Below are 27,428 nucleotides of genomic sequence, written 5' to 3' on the forward strand. Positions count from 1 at the left end.
ATTTTGACGTAGAATACATCATAAGACTTAGTGCTGGGAATGCACTATAAAGATACTACCCCCTAACTTCAGTGACTAAGCTTTACATATTTAGTCATTCATTAAATATTTTTCACCATCCACCATATACCACATATTAAGTGTTGAGGACAAAGACGAAAAAATAGACTGTTTTATCAAATTGCTTAAAGACTAGTGAAATGAGTTAAAATTTCTCTCTATTTTGGATGCATTTATGATAATCGTACATCACAAGGTAACTCTTAACAGAACTGTGTTTTTGTTTGTTTATACATTTCCTCTTTGACACTAAAGATTTTAAGCAGTTAATTTTAAAAATCTCATAATGTTAAGTAAATATAAACATTAAAATGGTGAAAGAATATTGAAACAAATATAGCAAAATAGAAATTTCAATGCAGGTAGTCTTATTGAACATAAGATGCAGAATTAAACTTTTTGGCAAAGTAGCTCTTATAACTAAATTAAGCAAAATTTCCTAGATGGAATATTGTATACTAGAGGGCATCATTTGCTGCCCTCTATAAAACTGCCCTCAAAAATGATTTCACAAGATAGAGTAAGATAAAAGACATATACACTTTCAATATAATATTATTTAACTTGAATTTTTATAAATACTATGTATCTTATACCTGGCAATATAGAATGCCACTTTAACGACAAGAACCCTACGTAACCCATGCAACTATGGTCAACTAATCTATGACAAAGGAGGCAAGGATATACAATGGAGAAAAGACAGTCTCTTCAATAAGTGGTGCTGGGAAAACTGGACAGCTACATGTAAAAGAATGAAATTAGAACACTCCCTAACACCATACACAAAAATAAACCCAAAATGGACTAAAGATCTAAATGTAAGACCGGACACTATAAGACTCTTAGAGGAAAACATAGGAAGAACACTCTTTGACATAAATCACAGCAAGATCTTTTTTGACCAACATCCTAGAGTAATGGAAATAAAAACAAAAATAAACAAATGGGACCTAATGAAACGTAAAAGCTTTTGTACAGCAAAGGAAACCATAAACAAGATGAAAACACAACACTCAGAATGGGAGAAAATATTTGCAAACGAATCAATGGACAAAGGATTAATCTCCAAAATATACAAGCAGCTCATGCAGCTCAATATTAAAAAAAACAAACAACCCAATCAAAAAATGGGCAGAAGACCTAAATAGACATTTCTCCAAAGAAGACATACAGATGGCCAAGAGGCACATGAAAAGTTACTCAACATCACTAATTATTAGAGAAATGCAAATCAAAACTACAATGAGGTATCACCTCACACCAGTTAGAATGGGCATCATCAGAAAATCTACAAACAACAAATGCTGGAGAGGGTGTGGAGAAAAGGGAACCTCTTGCACTGTTGGTGGGAATGTAAATGGATACAGCCACTATGGAGAACAGTATGGAGGTTCCTGAAAAAGCTAAAAGTAGAATTACCATATGACCCAGCAATCCCACTACTGGGCATATACCCAGAGAAAACCATAATTCAAAAAGATGCATGCACCCCAATGTTCATTGCAGCACTATTTACAATAGCCAGGTCATGGAAGCAACCTAAATGCCCATCGACAGACGAATGGATAAAGAAGATGTGGTACATATATACAATGGAATATTACTCAGCCATAAGAAGGAACGAAATTGGGTCATTTGTAGAGACGTGGATGGACCTGGAGACTGTCATACAGAGTGAAGTAAGTCAGAAAGAGAAAAACAAATATCGTATATTAACACACACATGTGGAACCTAGAAAAATGGTACAGATGAACCAGTTTGCAGGGCAAAAATAGAGACACAGATGTAGAGAACAAACGTATGGACACTAAGGGGGTAAAGCGGGGGGTGGTGGTGGCGGTGGTTGTGTGATGAATTGGGAGATTGGGATTGACATATATACACTAATATGTATAAAATAGATAACTAATAAGAAGGTGCTGTATAAAAAATAAATAAAGTAAAATTTAAAGAAAAATTAGAAAAAAAAAAACCCCTATGTAGCCAGAGCTTTCTAGTTTTCAGCCATGTATACTGATTTCAAGAAAAAAAAAAAAAAAACACTTGGCAACAGCAATGGCAAAAAATTCTAAGATACATGACTAACATTCATTATGAGAAAAATGTTCAATTATAATTTGTAGCCATATTATTATTATCCCAAAAGATCTCCATGTGTACAAATCAAAGTAAATGATTACCTCAATTTTAAGTTGAATATGTAAAGAAAAATATAATATTTTTTCCTTGATGCAAGAAATGTACGGGGTTGGCGGAAGGTAAACAATTCACCTTATGAAATTATTTTCATTGATAACTAGCTTCATTTTAAGAGGAATAATTTCATATTGCATCGGAATATGAATTTAAAGATTATAAGATATGCTTGTATATATTTTTATGTTCCATAGAAGAATATTTTGAAATAAGTGCAACTATTTCTATTAGTACATTTCACAGATGACAAAGTAGAACCAAAGTCATGAAATTATTTGACAAAGATCCTGTAGTTAGTGAGTGACAGGGTTAAATGGATACACTTCTTCTGGATCCTTGGAATCAATATATATAAGGTGCAGACGTATCACAGGCCTATTGTGTGGACTGAAATTTTAATATAAAAAATAATACTTGTCTAACATAAATTAAAAATTTGGAATTTATATCTGAACACTGGATTTTATGAGTAATAAATGGAAGCAATTTATATTTGGTCAAAGATATGTTCTGACATACCCCAAAATACATTAAATGGCTATTTAAGTTTCTGAATAATTAAAGGACACATAAAATACTACTCTTAAAGAACACTTTAGAATCCTCTTTATCTAAGATCATATGCCAGGAAGAGTGAACACTATATCATTTTTCAGATCAGTGACATTTGACAACCATTCAATCTAATTCAGGGACAATTTTCAATGATGTGATTAATTGAATATTTGAACATAGCTGACATTTGAATTTTCACCCTAGGCTTTTTAAGTACTCATTTTAGATTTGTGGTTTAATAATGTACAACAACAGTCTTATTTTCTTTGTGCTATCTCACCTTGTATAGTTGAAATTACTTGGTAAAATTGTGCCACATTTTCATAGACAATTGATGAGAGTAGTGAACATAATTATGAGATTTACAACTGTGTCAGCTAATATTAAATCACATTAAATCAGTAAAGTCCCAGTATATGCCCAGGGTATGATGCAACACTCTATTTTTTGTCAGGTTCTTTAAAATAATGATGGAGTGCATTCCATGACCTCAAAAAGGCACTGGGATTCATAAAGTATACACTTGGAAATCTTGGGATGGAAGAAGAGGAAACAAACTGGGATCAGCCAATGAATGGAAGACAGGTATCATAATGCATCTGGAGGACAGTTCAAAACACCACAGACAGTTAAATCTCCCTACCAGATTTTTAATGGCTAAATTCCTTTACCAGTGAAAAAAATCAATCATTATTCAACTTTACATAAAATGATTAAAAATGCAAATTTGTATTAGAGGAAACTCATTGACTGGAATTTAATTACATCTAAGGGAAAAAATCTACCAATAAACAAGTTCAAATGACCCATTAAATATTTCTTTACATCTGAGAGAAGATGGGGTTAGAGACCTGTAGAACTGAATTCAGAATGTCTGGTGAAGGGGACTACCCACAAACAAGAGCGGAGAAGGATAAAGGAATGATAGAATGGCAGTATGAGAGATGTTTCCCTATTATCTGAGATTTGCTCTATCTACCTTCAATAAGTTACAAATAAATGGAAGCTGTGGATACATTTTATCTTGAGCTAGTATGTAGACAAGCACAACCACTTGGTAGAGTCATCCCCTGTTTCACAAGATTTTGTATTTTCTTTTGTTTGCTTTTTTAAACCACGGCCAACTTTATTTCAAAAGTGCTTTGCTCTCAGCAAATATTGTGATAAAGGCATCACTGCACTTAGAAGTACTTCTTTCTCAATAAGTGTTTTTCACAAATAAATTATTGATAGCAGGGATAACTTCATGTTAAAACAGCCACCAGAGAGAATGCAAATCAGAACATAAATGTGGTGTCTGAGCTCTACAAAGCTAAGTTGTGAGTGACATTTGAGTGAGGAGTGTAAGTTAGAAGTCAGGAGAGAAAAGAAAGGAAACTGAAGCACAGGCTCACATTGAGTTGCTAGTTTAGAACTAGGGAATATGCTAAAACTAGTCATTTAAGGCAGAGGAAGAGGCCAAATTGGAGGAGGGGAGGAAGGGGTGGGGAGGGGAGGAGGAGAGGAGGGGAGGGAGGAAGGAAGGAGACAAAATGAACTTGACCTAAGAAGATTTTGAAACTACCACAAATATCTTTTCAAAAGGAAGTTTCTAATATCCCTTTAACAACAAGGGAGGGCCAATTTTTTTCAGGTGATTTTAAAACTTAGGTTTGTGAACAGATTTGTAGAATTGGGAGGCCCCCTCATGATTTTCTATTAGCAATTATCAATTTCTTAAAACTTTTAATGAACTTACCATTGGTTCCATTGGACCCAGAAGTCTTTGTAAAAAGTTTGTTTGGTTTTGTTTTATGATTTCTTAAGTTCCTTTGGTTATTGATGTAGGTACTCTATATTCCACTGTGTTAATTCTTGTAATTTATGATTTTAAATAGAATATAATCCAATTTCATTGCTTTTTTATAATCAACATATAGTTCTGTGTAGATTCCATTTTTGGTGTCTATATCTCTTGTACCTATTTTTAATATTTTCTATGTTTAAATTGCATACATTTGATTTATTTCCCTCTTTTTTCTGATTAAATTTATAAGAGATTAGTCTATTTTATGATTTTATTACAAGGAACTAATATCTTAAATTTATCTAGTGTTTCTTTTTTCTAACTCATTTCTTCATTTATCTTTTATTTCCTACTTTCCTTAGAGCATTTTTTTCTTTTTTGTAACATTTATGGTTGAAAGCTAGAATTAATTTATTTTATCTTTTTTTTTTTTTTTAATGAAGATAAAAGCAAAGACAAAAATTGAACCTCTGGGTAGAACCGAGGCCATTTCTCATGGGTTTTCTCATGCAATGCTTTTTCCTATACAAACATGGATTTGTACTCTTGGTTTCTTATACATTTTAAATTAATCAAATTGAATTTTTTTAAGTATTATTAATTTCTACTGTTATATTATTATTATCAAAGATTATGCACTTTAAAAGTTCTTTTTATGTGTTTAATGACATTTTCACTATATTCTAATATATTATCCATTTTTTATTTGTACATATGCCAAGGACGTTTTTTATATGTTTATCTTCACCTATGCCTATAGTAAGTTTTATAGCAGGGTAGAAGTTAGAGATAACTCTTAGTCTATCTTCCTTTTCTTATTCTGGTGTTCCCCAGAAGCATGGGAGAGTAATGTCAGCTGGTTCCAAAACTAGCCAGAAACCACCTCCACTCCCTGTCAGCAAATGGGGGAGGTGGTACGGCCTTAAAAGTGAATGGCTTCCGAGACTTCCCTAGTGGTCCAGTGGTTGGGACTCCGCACTCCCAATGTGGGGGGCCCCGGTTCGATCCCTGGTCAGGGAACTAGATCCCACGTGCTGTAGCTGGGACCCAGCGCAGCCAGAATAGATAGATAAATAAATAAATATTTAAAAAAAGAAAAAAAAAGTGAATGGCTTCCTGTTACACCCAACAAGGTTGGGCCCTGGCCAACATTAGGGCTCTTAACGTAGAGATTCCCAAGTCTTCTTTTGACCAGAAAAAAAACCAACAAAATTAGAGCTATCTGAAGGGCTGGGTTTTCTCTGATTGCTCCCCCTCCCACATTCTTCACACCTTCTTTGCTTGAGATGACCCACCTAGTATGAGATGGCTCCATCATCCAGGATCTCTTACCCTCTGGCTTCTAGCTAGGTTCAATCAATGAGCAGCACTGGCAGACTATTAGAGGACTGAATAGAGAGACTAAGGTATCAATCTCCCACCTCCTCCAGCAGGCCATGATTTGAGAGTAACTGCATTCTTTAGGTACCTATGGTTGCACTTGCTATCCAGTGGACCCGCTCCCAAGGTTAGAGCTTTCATTGGTTTAAGGTAACAGCTCTCTCCTTTTGTCTCTTTAGGTTTAGGGGTAGTAAAGCCTATTAACTGAGGCTAGTCTCTGGGTGCTTCACCATTCATTGTTGTTTCCTTTAATCCTGCCCATATTTCTGTATATATTCCTTTTATTACAGTCTTTTCAACTTTGTCTTTGCATAGGCTTTCTGATTCATTTCAGGACTGTTAATGATACACATGGCTTCATGAGATGACTTGGGCTTGGATAGTGACTATATCAGTGGATAATTCAATGGACTAAAAATGAAAGGCTTTTCCCCTGCCTATAAAAGGCACCACATAGATCTACTGATGTCTGGCCATTCCCTAGGGACAGGGGAAATCATTCCTAATAATGACAAAGTTAGAATTTTCTGAATGCCTGTTTGAGAGCTTAGATTTGGATTTGGTTCATTTAAATGAAATTATAAACTACTGTTTTCCTTGCAAATCCAACCTTATGGGAGAGAAGGTTTATATATAATTCACACAGATTTTATAGAATCATCTATGCTTGGGAGTGTCAATAGGTAGAAAATCACTATTAAATCTACAGTTTATGTTATTTGTATTCTCAACTTTTTTCTTTGCTGCTAACTGTGTTGTAATCTAACAATGGTGAATTAAAGGCTCTGAATAAAAATATATTTCCATCATTTATTCTTTATGGTTTTAGCAGTATTTCTATTATGCAGTAAGTTGTATTATGTGTTAATTATTGATTTCAACTTTCTTGGATAAAAATGATATTTTCAAATACTTATAAGTTTATCTTTGTTATTAATATTCTTATCTCTGACTTTGAAAAGAACTTGTTTTATTACCCATTTAATTTATTATAGCCTTTTTATGTTTAGTCATTTTCATCTCACTTAGAACTAAATTCAAACCCTAACCATGGCTCCCCATGTTCTCCTCTTCCCAGCACCACCATGCTACCTCTCTGATTCCCTACTCTACTACATTTTTTTCCACACTCAGTCCTCTCCACCTATTGAGTCCTATTTCCAAATACTTTTTCTCCTCTAGGTCTTTTTATCCCACTGCCTGGACCATTTTCCTATAGATAATCCCATGGTTCACTCCTTCACTTCCTTCCAGTCTCCACCTATAAGACAACCTAACCAAAGGCCTTCCCAAACCTCCTAGTCTATTTGTCTCTTCTTCATTCACTTAGCTATCACTACATACATTATACATATTTAACGTCCTCTGGTATTTGACTCTAAACTCCATGACATAAACGATTGCATTTGTTTTGATCACTGACTGCAGTGTTCCTACCATTTGGAATACAACCTGACATATAGTAGACACTCAATAAATAACGCATTGAATCTAAAAATACTAACATTATTCTGTTTAAGGTACGACTACTCAAAATCTCCAATCAATGCCTCCTATAGTTCATTCTGAGAATTTGTGATTTTTAAAAGGAAAATAGTTCTATCTACTATTTTACTTAATATGCTGATTTATTTATATCCCATCCCAGGATCATTTAGTCATCTGCTATAGAATACCCAAGGCCATTTTTAGGAAAATATCCTGCTCTTGAACATTCTCTTTGTGTGTTTATTCTTTATGCTAATAATCAGAGACTAAAAAACATGTCCCTTGGAATATTTTCCATTAATTTTCTGCTTTCTTTTATTATAAAATAATGGGAAGTATAAAATGATAATACATTTACTTTTGAGCATTTGTATTCTGTGTCTTTTGGCCTGGGACTAGCTCAGGTAAAGGTTATTTCACTCGAGGTTTTGGTTTACACTGGAGAATGTTTTACTTGAGATTCTGTCCTTTAATACAGAGACCTCAATTATATGCCATTCGCCATTAGGGCCCTGGCTCAAATGGGAGCTTTGTGGAAATTTGCTTTTGAAGAACTCCTTGTCCAATTTAACCCTCATTCGGGGGTCTTCGCCTGCTAAAACATTGGAATTTTATCAAGATTTTCTATTTTCAGTAAGAAATATAACCTCCTGAGAAAAGATCCATATATTGCATTAATCACATTCTAATTTTGTATATTCACTTATCACATTTTATTAAACAATTTCATAATAAAATACACGGTCTATGTTCAGATAGATAAATATGGCCATAATTTGGAGTTTGGCAGGTTGTAAGATCAGTTTTACTTTCCCTTCCTACATTTCTCTTATTAAACTTTTTTTAAAAAATTGATAGCCTACATACAGAAAATATACTTAAGTGTACAGCTTGATAAATTTTCTCAAAGCAAATGCACCTGTATAACGACCACCAGGTCAAAACATGGAAATCTTCAACACCTCTGAAGATTTCATCCTGCATTTTAAAATCTAACCACTCTTCTGACTTTTAAACTCATGGAAGCATTCTGCCTATTCTTGAAATTTAATTAAACGAAATTACAGTAGATATACTTTTGTGTCTCACTTTTTTCTCTTTCCAGAAATTGATCTATCTTATGTACTGTGTGTCGCTATCATTTGCTCACTTTCATTCTAATTTTGGCCATTACAAATGAAGCTACTATGAACACTCTTTCATATATATAAAAGAATATTATATATATATATGAATTTTTTGGCAAACATAGAAATGTATGTCTGTTATATGCTAAGGAATGAAATTGTTGGGTCATAAGAAATGCACATTTTTATCACATTTAGTATATAATGCCAAACTATTTTCAATGGCTGTCTGAATTACATTTCTACCAGTTAGTTGTGAGAGTTCAAGTTATCCCATACTCTCATCTACACTTAGCATTATCAGTCTAATTTCAACCATTTTTGTGAATTTGTATTGGTATCTCATTGTAATTGTAATTTCCCCAATTATTGCTGAGGTTAAACACACTTTCATATTATTCTTGAACTTCTGAACATCCTCTTTTGTGAAGTTCCCATTCAAGTTCGTTGTCCATTTTTTCCATTGGATTTTTTTTTCTCATTTTATAAAACCTAAAATTAAATAAAGTATAGAAGAAAATCATAGGAGACACCTAATATACTCAATAGTGTAAAGATGTCAATTCTTCCCAAACTGATCTATAGATTTAACTCAATGTTGATCATAATCCAAAGAAGGTTCATGTGGAAATTAAAAAGATGATTGTAAAATGAACCTAGAAATACAAAGGGCCAATATAGCCAAGAAAATATTGAACAAGAAAAAAGTGGCAAAAGTTCACCAGATAACAAGATGCATTATAAAAAGGCAGTATTCCACATGGCATGGTGTTCATGATGTATAGACAAACAGAGCAATGGAAGTGAATTTAAGTCCAGAAATAAAACTATAAATGTATTGAAAAATTTTTTATGACACACTTAGTACTGGAGAACAATGGGCAAGCAGCATTCTTTTTAATAAATAATGTTGTCGTTCAGATTCCAAGTGAAAAAAATAAGCTGAATCTTAACCCATTCCTCATATCATATATAATAATCAATCATTTCCAGGTGAAATATAGATCCAAATTCAAATGGTAAAATAATAAAGCTTACACGGATAAAAGCAAAATGTAATACCATAATGGCTTTCGGAAGGCAAATATTTCTTAAACAGGACACATAATTATAAAGTGAAAGTTTATAAAAATGAACTACATCACAATGAAGAACTTCTCTTTATCAAAAGTTAAAGTGAGTTAAAATTTTAATCCACAGAGAAGGAAAATATATTTGTAATACATAAAATAAACAAAGGACTCATATCCAGAACATAAGAACAACTCATAATTTTGATGAAGTTCAAGTTAATTTTTTCTGTTTTTGCATCATGCCTTTGTTTTCACATCTAAGAAATATATGGTTATTCCTAAAGTCACAGGGATTTTATTTTATGGTTTTTCTATTTTATTGCCAGAATTTCTTCTGGTCCTGTATTGAAAACTATAAAATTAATAATTATAATATATACAAAAAAACCCCAAAATTCATAATCTATAATCAATATGTGAAAAAACAAAACTCTTATCAAAAAAAAAATCTACAGTTTCATTAATCCACTACTTTAGAGGAGATCCAACAGCCTATGTTTTGACATTTTCTTGCTCGGAAGAGATCAATTTCTTCAACTAGATTAAATCTAATAATTCTTTGAGTTTTCTGCTGTTTTCCTTGCTCTTATATTTTGTAATGGAATACGAGGAATTGATATTTAAAAAGACATTTTCTTTGTCTAAGTTCCTAATATTGTTAAAATGTTTTCTTAATTTATATGTTACTGATCTTTCAAAATGTTCTATAGGATGAAATAATGCCATTTGCAGCAACATGGGTGGACCTAGAGATTATCATCCTAAGCGAAGTAAGTCAGAAAGAGAAAGACAAATACCATATGATATCACGTATATGTGGAATTTAAGATACGTACAACACAAATGAACACATCTACAAAACAGAAACAAACTCACAGATATAGAGAACAGACTTGTTGCCAAGGGGATGGGGCTGGAGGAGGGAAAGATTGGGAGTTTGGGATTAGCAGGTGCAAACTAGTATATACAGGATGGATAAACAAGATCCTACTGTATAGCACAGGGAACTATATTCAATATTCTGTGATAAACCATAATGGAAAAGAATATGAAAATGAATATATATATTTATAAGTGAAACACTTTGCTGTACAGCAGAAGTTAACACGACATTGGAAATCAACTATACTTCAGTAAAAAGTTTATAAAAAGGTTCTATAGGACTGCTAATAAGGCAAACATTCCATAGATTATCTTATTCTGCTGCAGAAAATTTGCAAATATAGAGTTAATCACTGCAGGAAAATAATAAAAATATATAACACTTCTGTAAAATAATTTTCATAGGTTAAATATGATAGTAACCTTTCATAAAACTGACCGATTACTACACAACTTTCACTTCCATTTCTAGAATGATGTCCTCTCCCTGCTAGATGAGCTGAGCAATATTTGGGGGAGTATACATCATTATTAATCTATCACTAATTATGGTTATTTTAATAGTATATGATCAATTATTTGAATTTATCCTTGAAAGAGAGATGTAATGTAATTAGGAAGTTACCAAAAAAGCCAGTAAATGTATTGGTTAATTAGAAAGATTGTAGGAAGTTAATAAGAAAGGAGGGCTGCCTCCAATATCATGAGAGAGGGGAGGAATCTCAAAGTCACTCTGAGGAGACAAGAACTCCTTTCTTTTTTTTTTTTTTTTTTTTTAAATTTTATTTATTTATGGCTGTGTTGGGTCTTCGTTTCTGTGCGAGGGCTTTCTCTAGTTGCAGCGAGCGGGGACCACTCTTCATCGCGGTGCGCGGGCCTCTCACTATCGCGGCCTCTCTTGTTGCGGAGCACAGGCTCCAGACGCGCAGGCTCAGTAATTGTGGCTCACGGGCCCAGTTGCTCCGCGGCATGTGGGATCTTCCCAGACCAGGGCTCGAACCCGTGTCCCCTGCATTGGCAGGCAGACTCTCAACCATTGCACCACCAGGGAAGCCCAAGAACTCCTTTCATCTACACACTTGTTTATGTACGATTGTTGACTTTTTCTAATACCACACATATATTTTCTTCTAGTTAAACTTAATCAAACGTAGGAATAGAAAACAAATTTGCAACTCTTATGCTGAGTTGAAATACTGAGTTTTCTGTGTAACTTTCATATTTGGATGTGTTATCTAATAAATGTTGGCTTAATTCAAACAAACTTTATCATCATGTGTGAACCCACTTTATACATAAAAAATAATAGCCTATTAAAAGCCATTTGTTTCACGAACACTGCTGTAAGGAGCTGAGTTCACCACAGGACTTAATTTGGCCACCAAATATAATTGCATTATGTAAAATCTAAAAACAACACAAAGTGGCCATTCAGGTCTGGTTCACACCTTTCCCTGCCCCCCTGTGGATGCATGCATTTACTTCCTGAATCACATTAGCAGACTCACATGAACTAGAACATGTGCTCTTAATGATAACTGCTTTGATTTACAAGAGAACTTGAAATGCTTTCTCTGTTTTTAGGGCCAAAGCCCTCACTCAAACATTAAGCATGCTGTCTCATGGTATCCAGACTCTGTCCAGGGCTCCACTTACATTATTTTTCTGCAAGACCTGTAGTGCCTTGTTGACATTGTTCAGGGCATGAACTCTTGTGGATCCTTTTTCTTTTGGCTGAAAACAAAATGAAACAATGTTGACTACCCAGGGGAGAGAAGGACAAGCTACCAGAAATGGAATAATTGATATATTTCACTTCTAAATTGGAATCTTTTAAATGATCACAGGTTGTGAGGCATTAATATAATGAATTTAAGTGCTTCAGGTTAATTATCCTTGTCATAGGAGTTTCTTATAGCATGAAGAAACTCCTTATAGCATGAATCAGTTTCTTAGAGCATGAAGAAACTCCTTATAGCATGAATCAGCCACTCCTCAAGAAAACTGATAGCATTTTTTTTTCTTCACAAAAGAGAGTTTGGTTACCATCTCTCCTTCATTCTACACCCCAGTTGCATGACCACGAAGAGAAACATCAGCATGCATAAGGACATTTGCTAGTAAGATAGATAAGTGAGTCAATTCCCATACTTTTTAGGAAAGTTTAATAGAGATTTGAGCCTAGCAAAATTCTATAATGCCAAATAGGCTTAACAGAAACTATTTCTGGCACTATTACCTTAATTGTCTTAGTCACTGAAGCTCAAAACCTCAATCATCTTTGGTTCTCTAACCCTCACCCTCAATCCCCAAAGTCTTATCTTGTCCTGTAATTTTTAAACTAACATTTGCATAGTGTATTACAATATATGGATTAACTCATTCAGTTGTGGAGTTTTAGAAAGTCTACCATTATGATGCCTGAAGTATTTACTCTTAAAATGAGATCTACCCTCCTAAAACAATTTTAACTACACAATACAATGCTGTTAAGTATAGGCACAGTATTGTACAGCAGGCCTCCGGAATTTATTCATCTTGCAGGACTGAAACTTTATACCTGTTGAACAGCAACTCCCCATTTTCCATACCTCATATTAAGTGTTCTTAAATCCTAAGAGTTCTCATCACAAGAAAAAATAGATTTTTTCTATTTCTTTAATGTTATATGAGATGATGGGTGTTCACTAAACTTATTGTGATAATCATTTCATGATGTTTATAAGTCACATCATTATGGTGTACACCCTAAACTTGTACAGTGCTGTATGTCAATTATATCTCAATAAAACTGGAAGAAAAAAAAGACAAAAGACTAAATAAATAAAGTTAAAAGTTAAACTTAAAAGGTCATTATGTATAAAAGCCTTATAAAGACAGCCACTAACAAAGATACCAAATAATAATAGAGAATAATATCTATTAAATAATATAAATTATATTACTGAAAATTTCACCTTCTTGTTCTGCATATGATAGAAGATGCCAAAACAAAAATAATATTGCAAGACTGTTTTTTTCAGGAATAGGTCCTGTATTGCTACTTAAATCAGTAATTAGTAAATTAATTAATTTTACTGGATCTCATAAAACTATGCTGAGTTTGTTTCTGGTCTGGAATTCTTCTGAGGTTAATGTGAAGTTCCTTATAAATACTGTAAGTCACATACCAGTCTTTGCCCTGTCAGGCCTTCAAGAAGGTCTAGGAGGCGTCTCCCATCCTGCAGGTCACTGAAGAGGTTTTCTATGTGCTGCTTCCCAAACTGAAATAAGAAACATACCCGATTAAAGAAAGCATGCTTCCAGTGATCCATTTCTACGAATATGCCTTTTAAAATTTAAAGCTATGTTTAAGAATATTTAATGTATCTAGTTCTTAATCTGCCAAGGGTGATGGACGAAAAGAGAACCTCCAAGTAAAAAAAACCAGTAAATCATCATTCAGCCAAATCTATTTAAATATTTTTCTCAATAACAGGAGTTGGAGATCTATAGTCTAATGGATCTAATTAACTCAACTTTTTGAATGCTGATCCTATGAAGGAGAGAAAAATTGTTTAAATTATCAGGCAGTTGGGCACTGTTCGGGCAGAAGTAAACACACAAAGAAACAAAGACCACAATTTGCCCTGGGTGGGTACATAAGATTTAACCATTTTGTGTACTTGGAAATAGAATGCATAATCATAGAGGGTTCACCATCCTTCACTCATAAAACATGCTTTCTGCGCATATACATTTTACATGCTGCCTCAGAATGATCCAGTCTCATATTGGATGGTTCAAATTTTAGAAAGGTATGATTTAAATTAAGTTGAAATAGGTCGGTGAAAGCTTTTCATCTATTTTTCTCACTTCTTTACTTGGGAATTATACTGAAGAAAAACAATAGCCACTAATAACATCTAACATTTTTTGGAGTGACTATTCATGAGAAACACTCCACTGAATGAATTGATCTTGTAATTTTTGTGACATTTCTGTGACGTTAGCATTAGTATACTCATCCTACAGATGAAACAGAGACAAAGAGACAAAACAAGAAGATGATAAAACCAAGATTTTGGCCCAGATCTGTCTAACTCCTGGGGCTCTTGTTCTTTCTATTTTATCAGGCTGCTTCCTTGGCCTTTTCCTCCTTCCATTTGATTATCTTTCAAATATTTTATTTCTTCTGTCATGCCCCCAAATATCTCCTTTTTCTGGTTCAAAGCCTACAATCCCTTCGTATGAAATCATTCACAACTCTTTCATCACCCAAGTTATCAAGAAAGCCCTACTTTATCAATGACAGATGCTTATTGAGCACCAATAAACCTGGGCTAGGTGCTAGAGCATACACTAGTAAATGAGAAGGATATGACCCCAGCCCTTGTGGAACTTTGAGTCGAGCAGGGAACACAAATATTCCTAAAAGGTAATGCTACAGAGAAGCAGTAAAAGGAACCCAGGAGCACATAACCATGGGAATTCCCATAGTCTGGGGATCAGGAAATACTTCCCTCAAAATGTCAGGTGATGGGTCTAACATTAGCCTTGGGTGATTGGGCTCTTCTCATCCACTCCTTTGATCACACACAAACGTTACATTTCACACAGCTCAAGAAGAGCCCTCGTTTCCAGGCAAAAGACATCTCCGAAGCTTCTAAGATTGAAGACAGAGGATTCAGGTTCTCCCTACAGCCAGGTAGCCATGTCCAAGACAAGTCCTGATAGGGCCTAGGTGCTTCACTTAACGATAACACTGACCCCTGCAAGAAGTCCACCAGTCCCTCCATGCCAGGCTTTGGGAATCAAACCACATATGTGCTTTTACAAAGATAACTACAAGTTATTCTTTTGAAATTCTACTTGAATAGTTCTAATTAAAATTTTCAGGGGAAAAGAAATGACAAAACACTAAGATACTAGAACTTTTAAAAAGCACTTTTAGTATATGTAATGTACAGGTAGATCTTAAAACAACAGTGCCATCCTCATGAAATAAGGAAAGCTTTCTATTAATAAGTAAAGAAAATGAATGTGTGCTTTATAATAATTCTGTCAAGAACCTCATATATAACCCGGAATAACTTGGCATTTGGGGGATAATATTAAGATTTCATTTTCAAATTGGTTGAAGGTCGACAATGCCTTGAAAATGCTATTTTGGTTTGTTTTGTTTTCCAGGAGCAAAATTTTACAGATGCATTTGAGAAGTGAGTAGCTTCTAAACTTATGGACAAAAACAATATTGCACACTGAAATGTGTCAGGTTTTGAAGAAAATAAAATACAGTTAGTTGACAGAAATACTTGCTGTTATTAAAAATATATATCTAGATAGGCAGATAGATAGACAGATAATAAAGTCTGGCAAACCAGGAGGGATGTGGGCGGTAAAATGTTCATTCAAGGAGAAGGGCTGGGACTTGGAAAGGAGTAAGTCTAGGGGCAAAGAATAAAGCGTGAACCCCAAGGCCATAAGGATCATCTAGCATCCAAGATATGAGGACTAGAAAGCTTATGCTTTTAGGCAAGGAGCCTAAACAAAGGTCAAGAAGGCAAACAGGATCTTGCTTTGATACAAACTTATCCACACAGACGAGGTACTGATATTTTATAATTCTCCCTTTTAAACTGGAATCAAACAAAATAGAGAGGGAGGGAAGGACTGCAGGCTAATCAGAGCGCACATCTAGTTGGGGCACCTAGAAAGCAGTGAGGTGATAGAGAAAAAGACAGTTTTCAGTATCATATATAACTTTCAAACTCATGCAATCAATGATATATTAAAGTATCACAACTGAAATCCAATTTATATTTGTTATATCCACCACAATCTCTAACAGGGTGCTTCTCAAAATGTTCCAGTAAAGCATCCTTCAACAGACGAGACTGAATTTATTTACCCCGGAGCCTGGCAGTGTAAAGTACTTAGTGACTGCAGGTTCAAAATTTCTATGAAAGCATATGTTTTATGTTAAGAATTCATGGAGATTTTGTCTTCCTCTCTTAATGCATGTTTAACTTAAAAGTAATTTCAAGCACTTTGACTGAAATTTCCCCCCCTATGGTCTAATTAAAGTGATGCTCAATGAAATGTACAATATTTAGCCTGCAACTTCATGGATGTTCAGGTGTTTAGTCTTATTCCTCCTGGACTATGAATATCCTAGAGAAAGCAAAACATCTCTTTTCTCTGGAATGGTTTTCATTCCTTTCCTAGATTCAACTCCTCATTCCATAGCACTATAGGTATGATGTAGCAAAAGTAGCACACATTTCTGAGGCAGAAGTAGCTGATTTTTCGAACCCAAGTCTCCTATTCACTAGCTGCATTGTCTCCGGCAAGTGACTTAGTCTTTCTGAGGGACAATTTATTCATTAGTTTCAACAGAATGTGGACTGAAATAATAGCACATCAGTCTTAAGCCTCTGAAACAGTGTAGGTGTTGCTGTACAGACTTGGCAAATAGTAGGTACTCAATAAATATAGGATGATTTTTTTCTGTTTTATTCTACTATTCCTTGGCTTCTCTTTCTTTGGCCAAATACTAGATATAAATACAATTATGCTTAATTATTGAATCTATCAGAAAATACAGAGCTCAGATACAATGTGTTCTGTTTTCTCTTAGTTTGGTACCCCTGTAAGAGTGAAAGTCAAGGAGGGAAGGTGTCCCTCCATATTCAATTACTAATACTAGTACATGTGGATGGCAAAGGGGAAACACTCGGAGCCTTTAAGCTCTTTACCTTTTTGTTGTTGTTGTTGTTCTTTTGCTTACTTTTCATTAAATCTTCTGTTTTCCTCCCTTTTTATCTCCTATGAAAGACATCCACCATGTCTTTTTGCTGCAAGTGACACTTACTTCATGAAAACAGTATTATTTCTTTAAAAATTCCCTATATTTAATGGCTTTCTTTTCAAGTGTATGAAAATTATTTTATAAGACACATAAAACATTAAATGCGCCTTGGGTCATATGACCCTGTGGCTCTCTATCTTCAATCCCTTTCATGACTGATATTTTCTTTAAAAAGTGAACTTTTGGTATTACTTAGCAGTTTCCTACATTCACTTACATATTGAATTCTTCCTTGCTAACCCAAATATCAAGATGAAAGGACCATAAAATGAGACAGCAATCCTTCCAGATCATTGTCAGGACGATATAAAGAAATTCTGCATTTATATCAATTTCTTTATATTTTTTTTACAGACAGTGTTCAAAAAGAAACTCAGACAGGTTGATTGGTAACTGGCATAAACAAAGTGAAAAAATCAAAGTAAAAAAATTGAGAAAGGGACAGAAATGAATTGAAAAATATTTAAATAGTTTCTGACTCTTCAGAGTTGTGTCAATCTTTTAACCCGTAAATACACAGAGATCAATACCATGTTGCACTAAAAGAAACGTGAAGAGCACAGGAATAATTTAACATGGCCTTCTGGTGGTAGAAAAGTCAGCCTCTGGACATCTGTGTTGCTAAGAAAATCAAGATACTTCTCTGTGATTCTGAATCTTTAGCTATTAGAAACACCAAGAGCAAGAAAAGCACCAAAGAGGAGAGCAAATTTGATTCCAAACTTATTGGTTAATCCTGTTGACCAGCTCCCATAAAAATAATGCAACCCACTGTAATATAAATAGGCAGTTTTCATAGATGATTGTTTTCTTAAGCATGGGTTGTAAAAAGTATTTCATAAGATAATTTTATTGAGGTATAATATACATACAGGAAAGAACACATATCTAAAATGTTAGCTCAGTGAATGTTCACAAACTGAAGACATTCATATTATCATCATCCCCGTGGAGAAAAAGAATATGATCAGCATCCTCAGAGCTTCCTCACACCCCCTCCTGTGTACTAGCCCTTTCAAGGATGACTACTCCACTGACTTTTAATACCATAGATTAGTTTTGCCTTGAAAGGAATCTCTTAAAAACAGAAGAATAAGGCTGGTTTAGTGTCTCATTTTGGGAAACTAATAATTGAAAGACATATGGTTTAGGAAGAGAGAATTTGGAAAGAAAAAAAAAGTTGCAATGATGAAATATGTTTTACAAAGCACAGGGAAGTACTGTAATACAATGAGTAAGAATATTCTCTCTGCCCCAGAATTCCTTGGTTCAAATCCCAGCTCTGCCATATTTCATGTGTGTGATATGAGCAAGAAACTTAATCTCTCTGGGTCTTACCTTTTATCATCTGTAAAACAAGGATGTAGTATTACCTAGCTTGTGGTGATGCTGTGAAGATTTAAATGCATTTGGAATAGTGCTTTGCTCTAAGATATACTCAATAAATGTTAGCCATCATGAATTTATTCCAAATGTTTAACCCTAATAATCCATATTTTCCAAAATTTCCTTGGAATTTTTGGCTCAAAGTAACAGAAGGGGTCAACTTCAAAGTATTAGTATGGGGATTAAATGAGTTAATAAATATAAGGTGGCCAGCATGTTTCCTGGCATAGGAAATGCTCCATAAACCCTAATCACATTTCCCATTTTCCCCTTTCGTTAAATGTCATCACCTGGAAATAGAGAGTAGGACTCTCCTTTGAGGGTGCCAGGATCCTAGCAGGACTTGGTTAACTTGAGGAGAGTTAATAGGGAACAATTTTAAAAGGTGAGGGCAGGGTATAAAGAAACCACCAAAACTGGTAATAGAGAAGTGCAATTATCCCTCCTAGACACATAGGAAAGAAGAGAAAGAGAGCGGTTATTGGTCCATGAACAAAGAGAGAGCCGAGAGAGTCACCTGACATGAGCTTTGATATTTCAGTGATGAATGCAGCTATCTTGTGGTAAATAAATGCCCTGATATTTCTTTCCTCCCTTCCTCTGATCTCCTGTAAATGCTCCCAAGAGCCAAAACCAACTGGAAGCCAGAGAGCAAGGGAGTCTGCTGATATCATCCACAGAGGTCAGCCTCCCAGGGAAAAGAAAGGCAGAGAGTGGTCCCAGAGGGATAAACCAAAGACATTCAATACCACAGACAGGGAAAAAAATTCCCTTGATCCACAGGATCAATGTCAGGGATGCCCATGTCAGAAAATAAATGAAGGGCCCAGTGCTTCTCCCCAAACTGCCTATATTATTTCTATCTCTGGTAATGTTGTTTTAAAGACCCAAATGTATCACTGGGACACTTTCTCTCCTATAATAGGGGTATCAAAGTACTGGAATGTTTAGCGGGCTTTAACAGATGAAAATTAACATATATTATTCATTGTTCCTGAGCATCAAATATTTTAAAACTTCTAGGTACCAGAAATAGCACTAAAAACTGGGCTGCAAAGATAATGTTTTAAAAAATCCAAGTTATTCCTTGGAGCTAAGAAGTGCTCAAGAGCTAAGTTAGATAATATAATAGTTTTACAGTCTCTCCAGGCATAAAGTGTTATTTGGCAGTAATTCTTTATAAAACATAGTCATTAGGATCCAGTGTGTATGTTACACTATTACATATACAAGAAGAGATTCAACCAGATTGCACATTAGAACTTTCAACAGCAGCCACAACAATGGTTAATGGAAATCAAGTCATTACCTGCAAACGGTCTATTATAAAACCCCAAGTAATGTGTGCTTAACCAAGAGTCAGCATGGCTTGTTGTCTGATCAGGTCTTCATTTAATATGGTTTGTAATAAAACTGAATTCTTAACCCAGGCCTGTGTTTTCTCATCTGTAAATTAGATAGATCAGTACTAATTCAATTACCAGTTATCCTGAAACAAAAATTAGTAAAATTATGTGTAATTTTTATCTTGTATTTCTAGTTATAATGTTAATATAATTCACAAATAGCTATTTTAAAATATGTAGAAACCTTATAAACCATGATTGTAGCTAATTCTGTTATATCACCTTTAAATACCCCCTATAAATTTAAAATTATGAAAGTTAAATTCAGTTTTTATTGAATCACAAAGGTATAAGATTTAAGCTTGAGATAGCCAGGGAGGGAAATGGAGATTGGTTATATTCTATCCCAGTAAAGGCTTCTGCAACAGAAGAAGTACAGTATAAGGTTTGCAAGATGAAGCACTTCATTTCAAAGCATCTAAATAACACTCTGATTCTTCAGAAAGAAAAAAAATACTGTGACACAATGGGCACACTCACTAGAGAAATGCCAACCATTAGCACTTAGCTTCCCGCAAAATGCAGAGGGAGAAAGAGCTATTCAGACTTGTTCAGATCCGATGGAATGAGACTTTATGGTCAAAAGACATCTGCAGATGCCTTTAATTAATAAATGTAAATTTTATTTATAAAATTAATATTCTTAAAATTTCTCAAATACATTGCAGTGCAATTGTGTGTGGACAATTATGTGAAAAGACACAGCCTCTTCCTAATCATTCCCTGCCCCTACCTACTAGAAAGTCAGCCTTGGGCTATTCATTCTCTTTTCTTCCATGCTTATGAGGTGAGTCTGCCAATAAACAGTGCAAAATCAAGGGAACAGGAAACACACAGAAAGGAAAAAAGTCACGTAGGATGGAATAATTAAATAAGACCTTCTGTCCCCATTATACCCCTATTCCCTTCTGATAGGTTGAACCGTATGAAATTTTAAATTCTGCAATCAAATATGATCGAAAACTGGCCATTTCACATGATTCAACCTCATATATTTTGTAATGACATGTGTAATAAACATTCAGTGTTTAGTTTAAGTCAGCCGCATTTCTGTGCACTGTACATGGACTATTTTAATTAATTCTCATAACAATCAATTAAAATCAATCCCATTTTACAGATGGCAAAACTTGAGACATAGAGAACTAAGTAACAGCAAATAAGTGGTAGATATAAATCCAAACATAGGTGGTATATTTCCAGATTTATTAACCATTCTCTACTTTGTAACTGCTGTTTGAGCTGGCATTCTTTGACGACAATGCCTTTCAGGGTCAGTGTTAGATAAGTTTTACTTGTGTATTTTCATAATGTCTTTCAATAAAATAAGGATAATTTAACTAATTTATTCTTTTTCTTTCCCCTGAGGTTTCTGAAGGTCAGATACAGTTACATAACCTACAAACAAAATTGCTTCTAATTTTAGGTTGAATTAGTAACTGAAGGGTGATAACAGTGATAATTCTACATATGTACGTTAGAAAAATTCTTCAATGTCTTAAATTTCTATTGTTATATCACTCTTTAGGGGGATGCCTCAATGAATCCAGTAAATACTGTTCTAGAGACTAAAACAAATTTTTAACATGCAGAACTCACTCAAAGGTATATGGAAAATCTGGCTTTTTAATGTAATTAAATTAAAACACAAAAGCAACTGCCCCCCACACTAAAAACCTAGGAGGCTATAAATCAACATATAATAAATGTAATTCTTAAAACTGAATAGGATTGAATAATAGTAAATAGAAGGAAAAGCTTTACCCATGTTTTTAGTGCAGTTATTTCTTGAGAGATCCACTCAAACATGCCAAGTACTTATTGAAAGTCTTCTATGTGAGATTCATGCAGTTACATGTTAAAGAATATAGCACTTGGGGTCAAATAGGCCTTCATTTAATTGCAATTCTAACTTTTCCCAACTGTGTGAACTTGGATAAAAGATTTAGTAATTTGTTTCTTTTCCTCATATGTCAAAGGAGGGAGAGTAAGTTATTCAATTAAATGTAACAGCTATTATTCAACTACTTTTTATTGTGCCCAGTACTGGGAATAATTGGGAAGATAAAAGATAAAAAAGATACTGCCATTGTTTTTTCAGCTTTAGTCACAATCTATGAAGGATGTATGCAGTTAAGCAAAGGTATGTATAGCACTGTATTATAACCCTATCAATAGTGGTGTTGTAAGCATGGTGCCAACACAAATAAGAGATGTCATCTTCACTTGAGAAGATAAGAGAAGCAGAAATCCTAGAACTGAATTTACAACATTGAATAGGAAATTAACAAGGAGATGTGAAAAGAGGAGAAGAATGCCAAGCAGAGGGACATTTCAGATGCTAAGATTCAGATAAATTAAATTACATTAAACCATGAAAAATCAGGTCTTAGAACACAGGGTACATGGAGGGATGGGAGATGATGAGACTTGAGATGCATGAGACACCACAGCAAAGGGGACTTGGTCTGCCAACCTAAAGGAGCTTGCGCAAATATTTAATGGTCATTTGTTTTCATTCTTTTGAACAGGTAGGTAATTTTGAAGTGTTTACCGTATTTTTCACATTAATATTTAGACTGATGTCTTAAGGTAGTTAACCTTATTTAGGAAAGGCCAATATAGACATTGTTTAGAGGTGAATTTTGGAGTCCTAATAATTCAAGAGAACTATTCTTGTGTGGAAATATTACTTGACAAGGGAGTCATGTGGTTCAGGAGCAACTGCTCTAAATTATAAATATGATCTCCTTAAAATTCTAAGCAGTTATCTACCTTTCCACTGGAACTTCTTTTTGCAGAAGCAGAGGTCACAATCTGTGGTAGATTAACCACAAAACTGGGCCAACTATTTCATCCTTTCCTGAATCCATGCCCTTTGCAGCAGGACTTTGCTGCTCCTCTCATGAGGAGGTGGTTTCTATTTCTCTACCTCTGGAATCTGGACTGGCCATTGCCTTAGTCTGGCCAATAGAATGTAGTGGAAGTTATGTTGTTCTACTTCCAAATGTAGGCCTCACAAAGGCTTGAACACTTTTGCTCTCTTGGTCATGCTTCCCCCTTCATCATAAGAACATGCCTTAGCCAGATAACTGCAAGGTGAGACATGTAAAGCAGAACCAAGTTACCCCAGTAGTCCCAGATAAGGTCACCCCAGACTGGCTGACAACCAGACATGTGGGAGAGCTTAGCCAAGATCAGCACAGCCACCTGGTCAAACCACAGCTAGCTAGAGACACATGAATAATCCCAGCAGAGAGCTGAAGAACTTCCTGGCTGATCTGAAGAGCTGAAAGAATAATAAATACTTGTTGTTTTAACCTACTGAGTTTCAAGGTAGCTTGTTACACAGCAATAGTGAATTGATACATGTTCATATATGAATGTTTGTTTCTACACAGGAGGAAGAAGTCTGAAAAATTAAACTGTATTATAAAGACTGATAAATTATTAATGGAATATTTTTAAAGGAGCCCTTTGTGCAGAAGAACTCCAAGCTAGAAAACATTTCACTGCTGATGTTGAAAATGGGCAAAAAGCCATTATCTGTAGAGATTTGACTCAATGAATTATCTGGAAAAGAGCACAGTCAATATACTCTACAGAGCTCCTTCAATTCCATCTTGCAAAAAAAATAAAAAATAAAAAGTTCAACAAAGCCCTATTTTTAAAAATTCTCAGCTTCATGGAGCAATTAAAAAAAAAAACAGTGTCAATCTTAAGATTTATAATACTACCTTTAATAAAATGTAGGGGTTTTTTTAAACTCTTTTGTGGTAGTTATATGTTGTAAAAAAAAACAAAGATTGTATTTCTTGCTCAACATGCTCATTTGAAGTTCACTTGAATCTTATGAGAAGTTAAGAAAAGGAAGACTTTTTCGTTCTCCTGTTTGCTAGATTTTTACTCTGTTGTCACTTTAGATAAAAATTCCTGTTTATCTAATTTTCTTCATTATAAGTTCTAATTTGTAGCGGTTTATCATTCAGATGTTTTCAAAATAAAAATAGTGAATCCAAAAGAATTCTCTCTGAATTAAACTGTCACCTTTGGTTAGTGTTTCTAGAATAATACACTTTTAAATAAATTAAGCTGAATAACAGCCAAGGGAACTAGGTAGGTTTGACACTTTTTCCTCCCAAAGCTCATGAGAAAAATTTTAAATTGTCTTGTACATTAACTAGAAAATCTTAGTAGGCACTTGTTTATTTCAAAAAAAAAAATCGAAAAAATAGTTTAATAGCTCTTTAAATAGAAGTTTTATACCAGGACTTTTCTACTAATACATGACTTAACTGTAAAAGGTGCCTAATTTAGTAATTCATTTTTATCAATACCAAACATTTCCTCATTATAAAATACTGCTGTGCAAAATGTTTTATTTTATGAACACAGCAACTGTCCAAAAATACTATTGAGCAAAAAGGAAACAAACTATCTTGGCTTAAAAATATAAGAATTACCAGATTTTAAAAATAAAGCATACCCAACAGGCACATGAAAAGATGCTCAACATCACGAATTATTAGAGAAATGCAAATCAAAACTACAATGTGGTATCACCTCATGCCAGTTAGAATGGCCATTACCAAAAAATCTAGAAACAATAAATGCTGGAAAGGGTGTGGTGAATATGGAACCCTCCTGCACTGTTGGTGGGAATGTAAATTGATACAACCACTATGGAAAACAGTATGGCGGTTCCTTAAAAAACTAAAAATAGAACTACCATATGACCCAGCAATCCCACTACTGGGCATATACCCTGAGAAAACCATAATTCAAAAAGAGACATGTACCACAATGTTCACTGCAGCACTATTTACAATACCCACGACACGGAAGCAACCTAAGTGTCCATCGACAGATGAATGGATAAAGAAGATGTGGCACATATATACAATGGAATATTACTCAGCCATAAAAAAAACAACAAAATTGAGTTATTTGTAGTGAGGTGGATGGACCTAGAGTCTGTCATACAGAGTGAAGTAAGTCAGAAAGAGAAAAACAAATACCGTATGCTAACACATATATATGGAATCTAAAAAAAAAGAAAAAAAATGGTACTGATGAACCTAGCTGCAGGGCAGGAATAAAGATGTAGACATAGAGAATGGACTTGAGGACACGGGGTGGGAGGGGGAAGCTGCGGCGAAGTGAGAGTAGCATAGACATATATACACTACCGAATGTAGAATAGTTAGCTAGTAGGAAGCAGCAGCATAGCACAGGGAGATCAGCTCGGTGCTTTGCAATGATCTAGAGGGATGGGATAGGGAGGATGGTAGGGAGGCTCAAGAGGGAGGGGATATGGGGACATATGTACGCATATGGCTGATTCACTTTGGTGTACAACAGAAAGTAACACAGTATTGTGAAGCAATTATACTCCAATAAAGATCTATTAAAAAAAAAGAATACCAAAACTTATCAATTTTTTAAAAGGTTGGTGCTCACTCACCTGGTTGAATGAACTTTCTCACTCTCTTAAATTTAAATACTACTGGGAATGCATTAGCAATCTATTATTGAACTTGGACTGTAAGATTCAAGATGGAGGTTTAAACATAAACTTAAAATTAAATTTAAAATCGAAAAAAATAATTTTAATTGGTTTTAAAAATGGCTCCTTCTGATTTTAAAACCAGTGAATGTACTTTATGAAAAAGAATGATATACAGAAAAATATTACAAAGAAATAAAAGGTATAATCTCACCACTCAACCAGTGTCAACATGTTGGTATATTTTTGCAGTTTTTCTTCTATTCATATATAAGCACATTTTTTTCAAACTTGAATTATCTTATATTTCTAGTCTTTCTCTTCTTCTTTGTCTTCCTCTTCTTCTTCTCATCTTCCTCCTTCATTCCCTGTTCTCCTCCTTTGTCAACCAAGGTGCCATTTTTGACTGTTTCTTAATTAAACCAAGATGTTCTAAGAATTTTATGATCAGTGCCAAACTTATTCTGTTTGATATTGGAAGAAATTAGTGAGAAAGGTATTGCTTCTACCTTTTTAGACATGAGGATATTAAGATTCAGTAGTCTTAAGTAAATTCACCAAGGTGTTTAAACTCAGATTCAAATCTATTTCCTCTAACTATGAAGGCTATATCTTCGTCCCTACCCCACTTTCTTGTTTTTTGTTTGTTGATTTTTTTAAACCTCATATGATAAACATTTCCCTGCATAACAAAATCTATGAAAAAAATTTTGAAAAAAAAGAAGGCATCGTGGTGAAGCCTGCACACATATTCTATTAAAAATAGATTCTTGTATTGGCATCCTCCCAACTATGGTTCCATTAAGGGCTCACAGTCATGTTTATCTTAGACTGTATTATAAGGACCAGAAACTAAAATGTGCCTGTGTCTAAGATGAAAAGATGACTCTTCAAATCGAGCCAATTTGGGAGTTTGCAAATCATAGTCGACCCTCTAGGTATTTATCATCATGTAGCACTGGGAATTATCCTGACTTCCTCATTTTATGGAATATACTGAGCATGGTATGATTGTTTTCAGAAGGATTTAGAAGCTAATTTATCAAAAGCCTATTCTTTGATATTTATGTTCATCAACCTTTGATAATTCTGCCCATTTCTTATTTTATCCCTAATATAATTGTGTGGGCAATCCATGAGGAAATAAATCAACAGGAATTGATTCATTAATGAATGTGTGGAAAAAATAACACAGAATACTAAATATTGTTATCTGTTTTAGTTCACAAAACAGGCATCAACTTTTATAACACTTCAATTACTACCAACAACCTTCTCATAAGCCAATCTTAAGAGCTCCTTCGAGGCACTTAAAAGTATACATGATCATTAAAATGGACTTTGCCTTCTTTAATGTAATCTTTAGTGGCTAAAATCAATTTGACCACAAATTAGTCTATAACAAACAACTGGGCTTAATATGGGAAAAACAGCCATGGTAAAGTGCTGCAATCTTCTTGTATTTTTATGCATGATCCATTATGAACTGAAGAAGAATAATAGCAATCTAAGGTTTTAAGGATAAACACTTGTTCAAGAGATACATAATAGACAACACATGTCAATAATAATCAAAATGGGAAACAAAACAAAATGATGCAGAAACATAATATCCACACTTTTACAAAACCTAAAGGCAGTAATAAATGGCACAGCTTGTCAATGGCTAACATGCACACCTGGGATGAAACCATCATAACAACACCCAGAATCCCATTGAACAAAATTG

The 27,428-nt window shown here is 34.4% G+C and overlaps 1 protein-coding gene across 6 annotated transcripts in view; it reads right to left on the reverse strand.

Annotated features, from left to right (window-relative positions):
- DMD (dystrophin) overlaps positions 1-27,428 on the reverse strand; it is a 2,476,968-nt gene that overhangs the window by 1,722,792 nt on the left and 726,748 nt on the right. For all 6 annotated transcript variants that reach the window (XM_059910880.1, XM_059910875.1, XM_059910877.1 and 3 more), the window contains exons 3-4: positions 13,722-13,814; positions 12,208-12,285 (exon numbers count right to left, since the gene is read on the reverse strand). In XM_059910880.1, the coding sequence (XP_059766863.1) occupies positions 12,208-12,285; positions 13,722-13,814 (171 nt within the window). The remainder of the gene's footprint in view (positions 1-12,207; positions 12,286-13,721; positions 13,815-27,428) is intronic.

This window comes from Balaenoptera ricei, chromosome X, assembly GCF_028023285.1.
Source record: "Balaenoptera ricei isolate mBalRic1 chromosome X, mBalRic1.hap2, whole genome shotgun sequence".
Taxonomy (NCBI): Eukaryota; Metazoa; Chordata; class Mammalia; order Artiodactyla; family Balaenopteridae; genus Balaenoptera; species Balaenoptera ricei.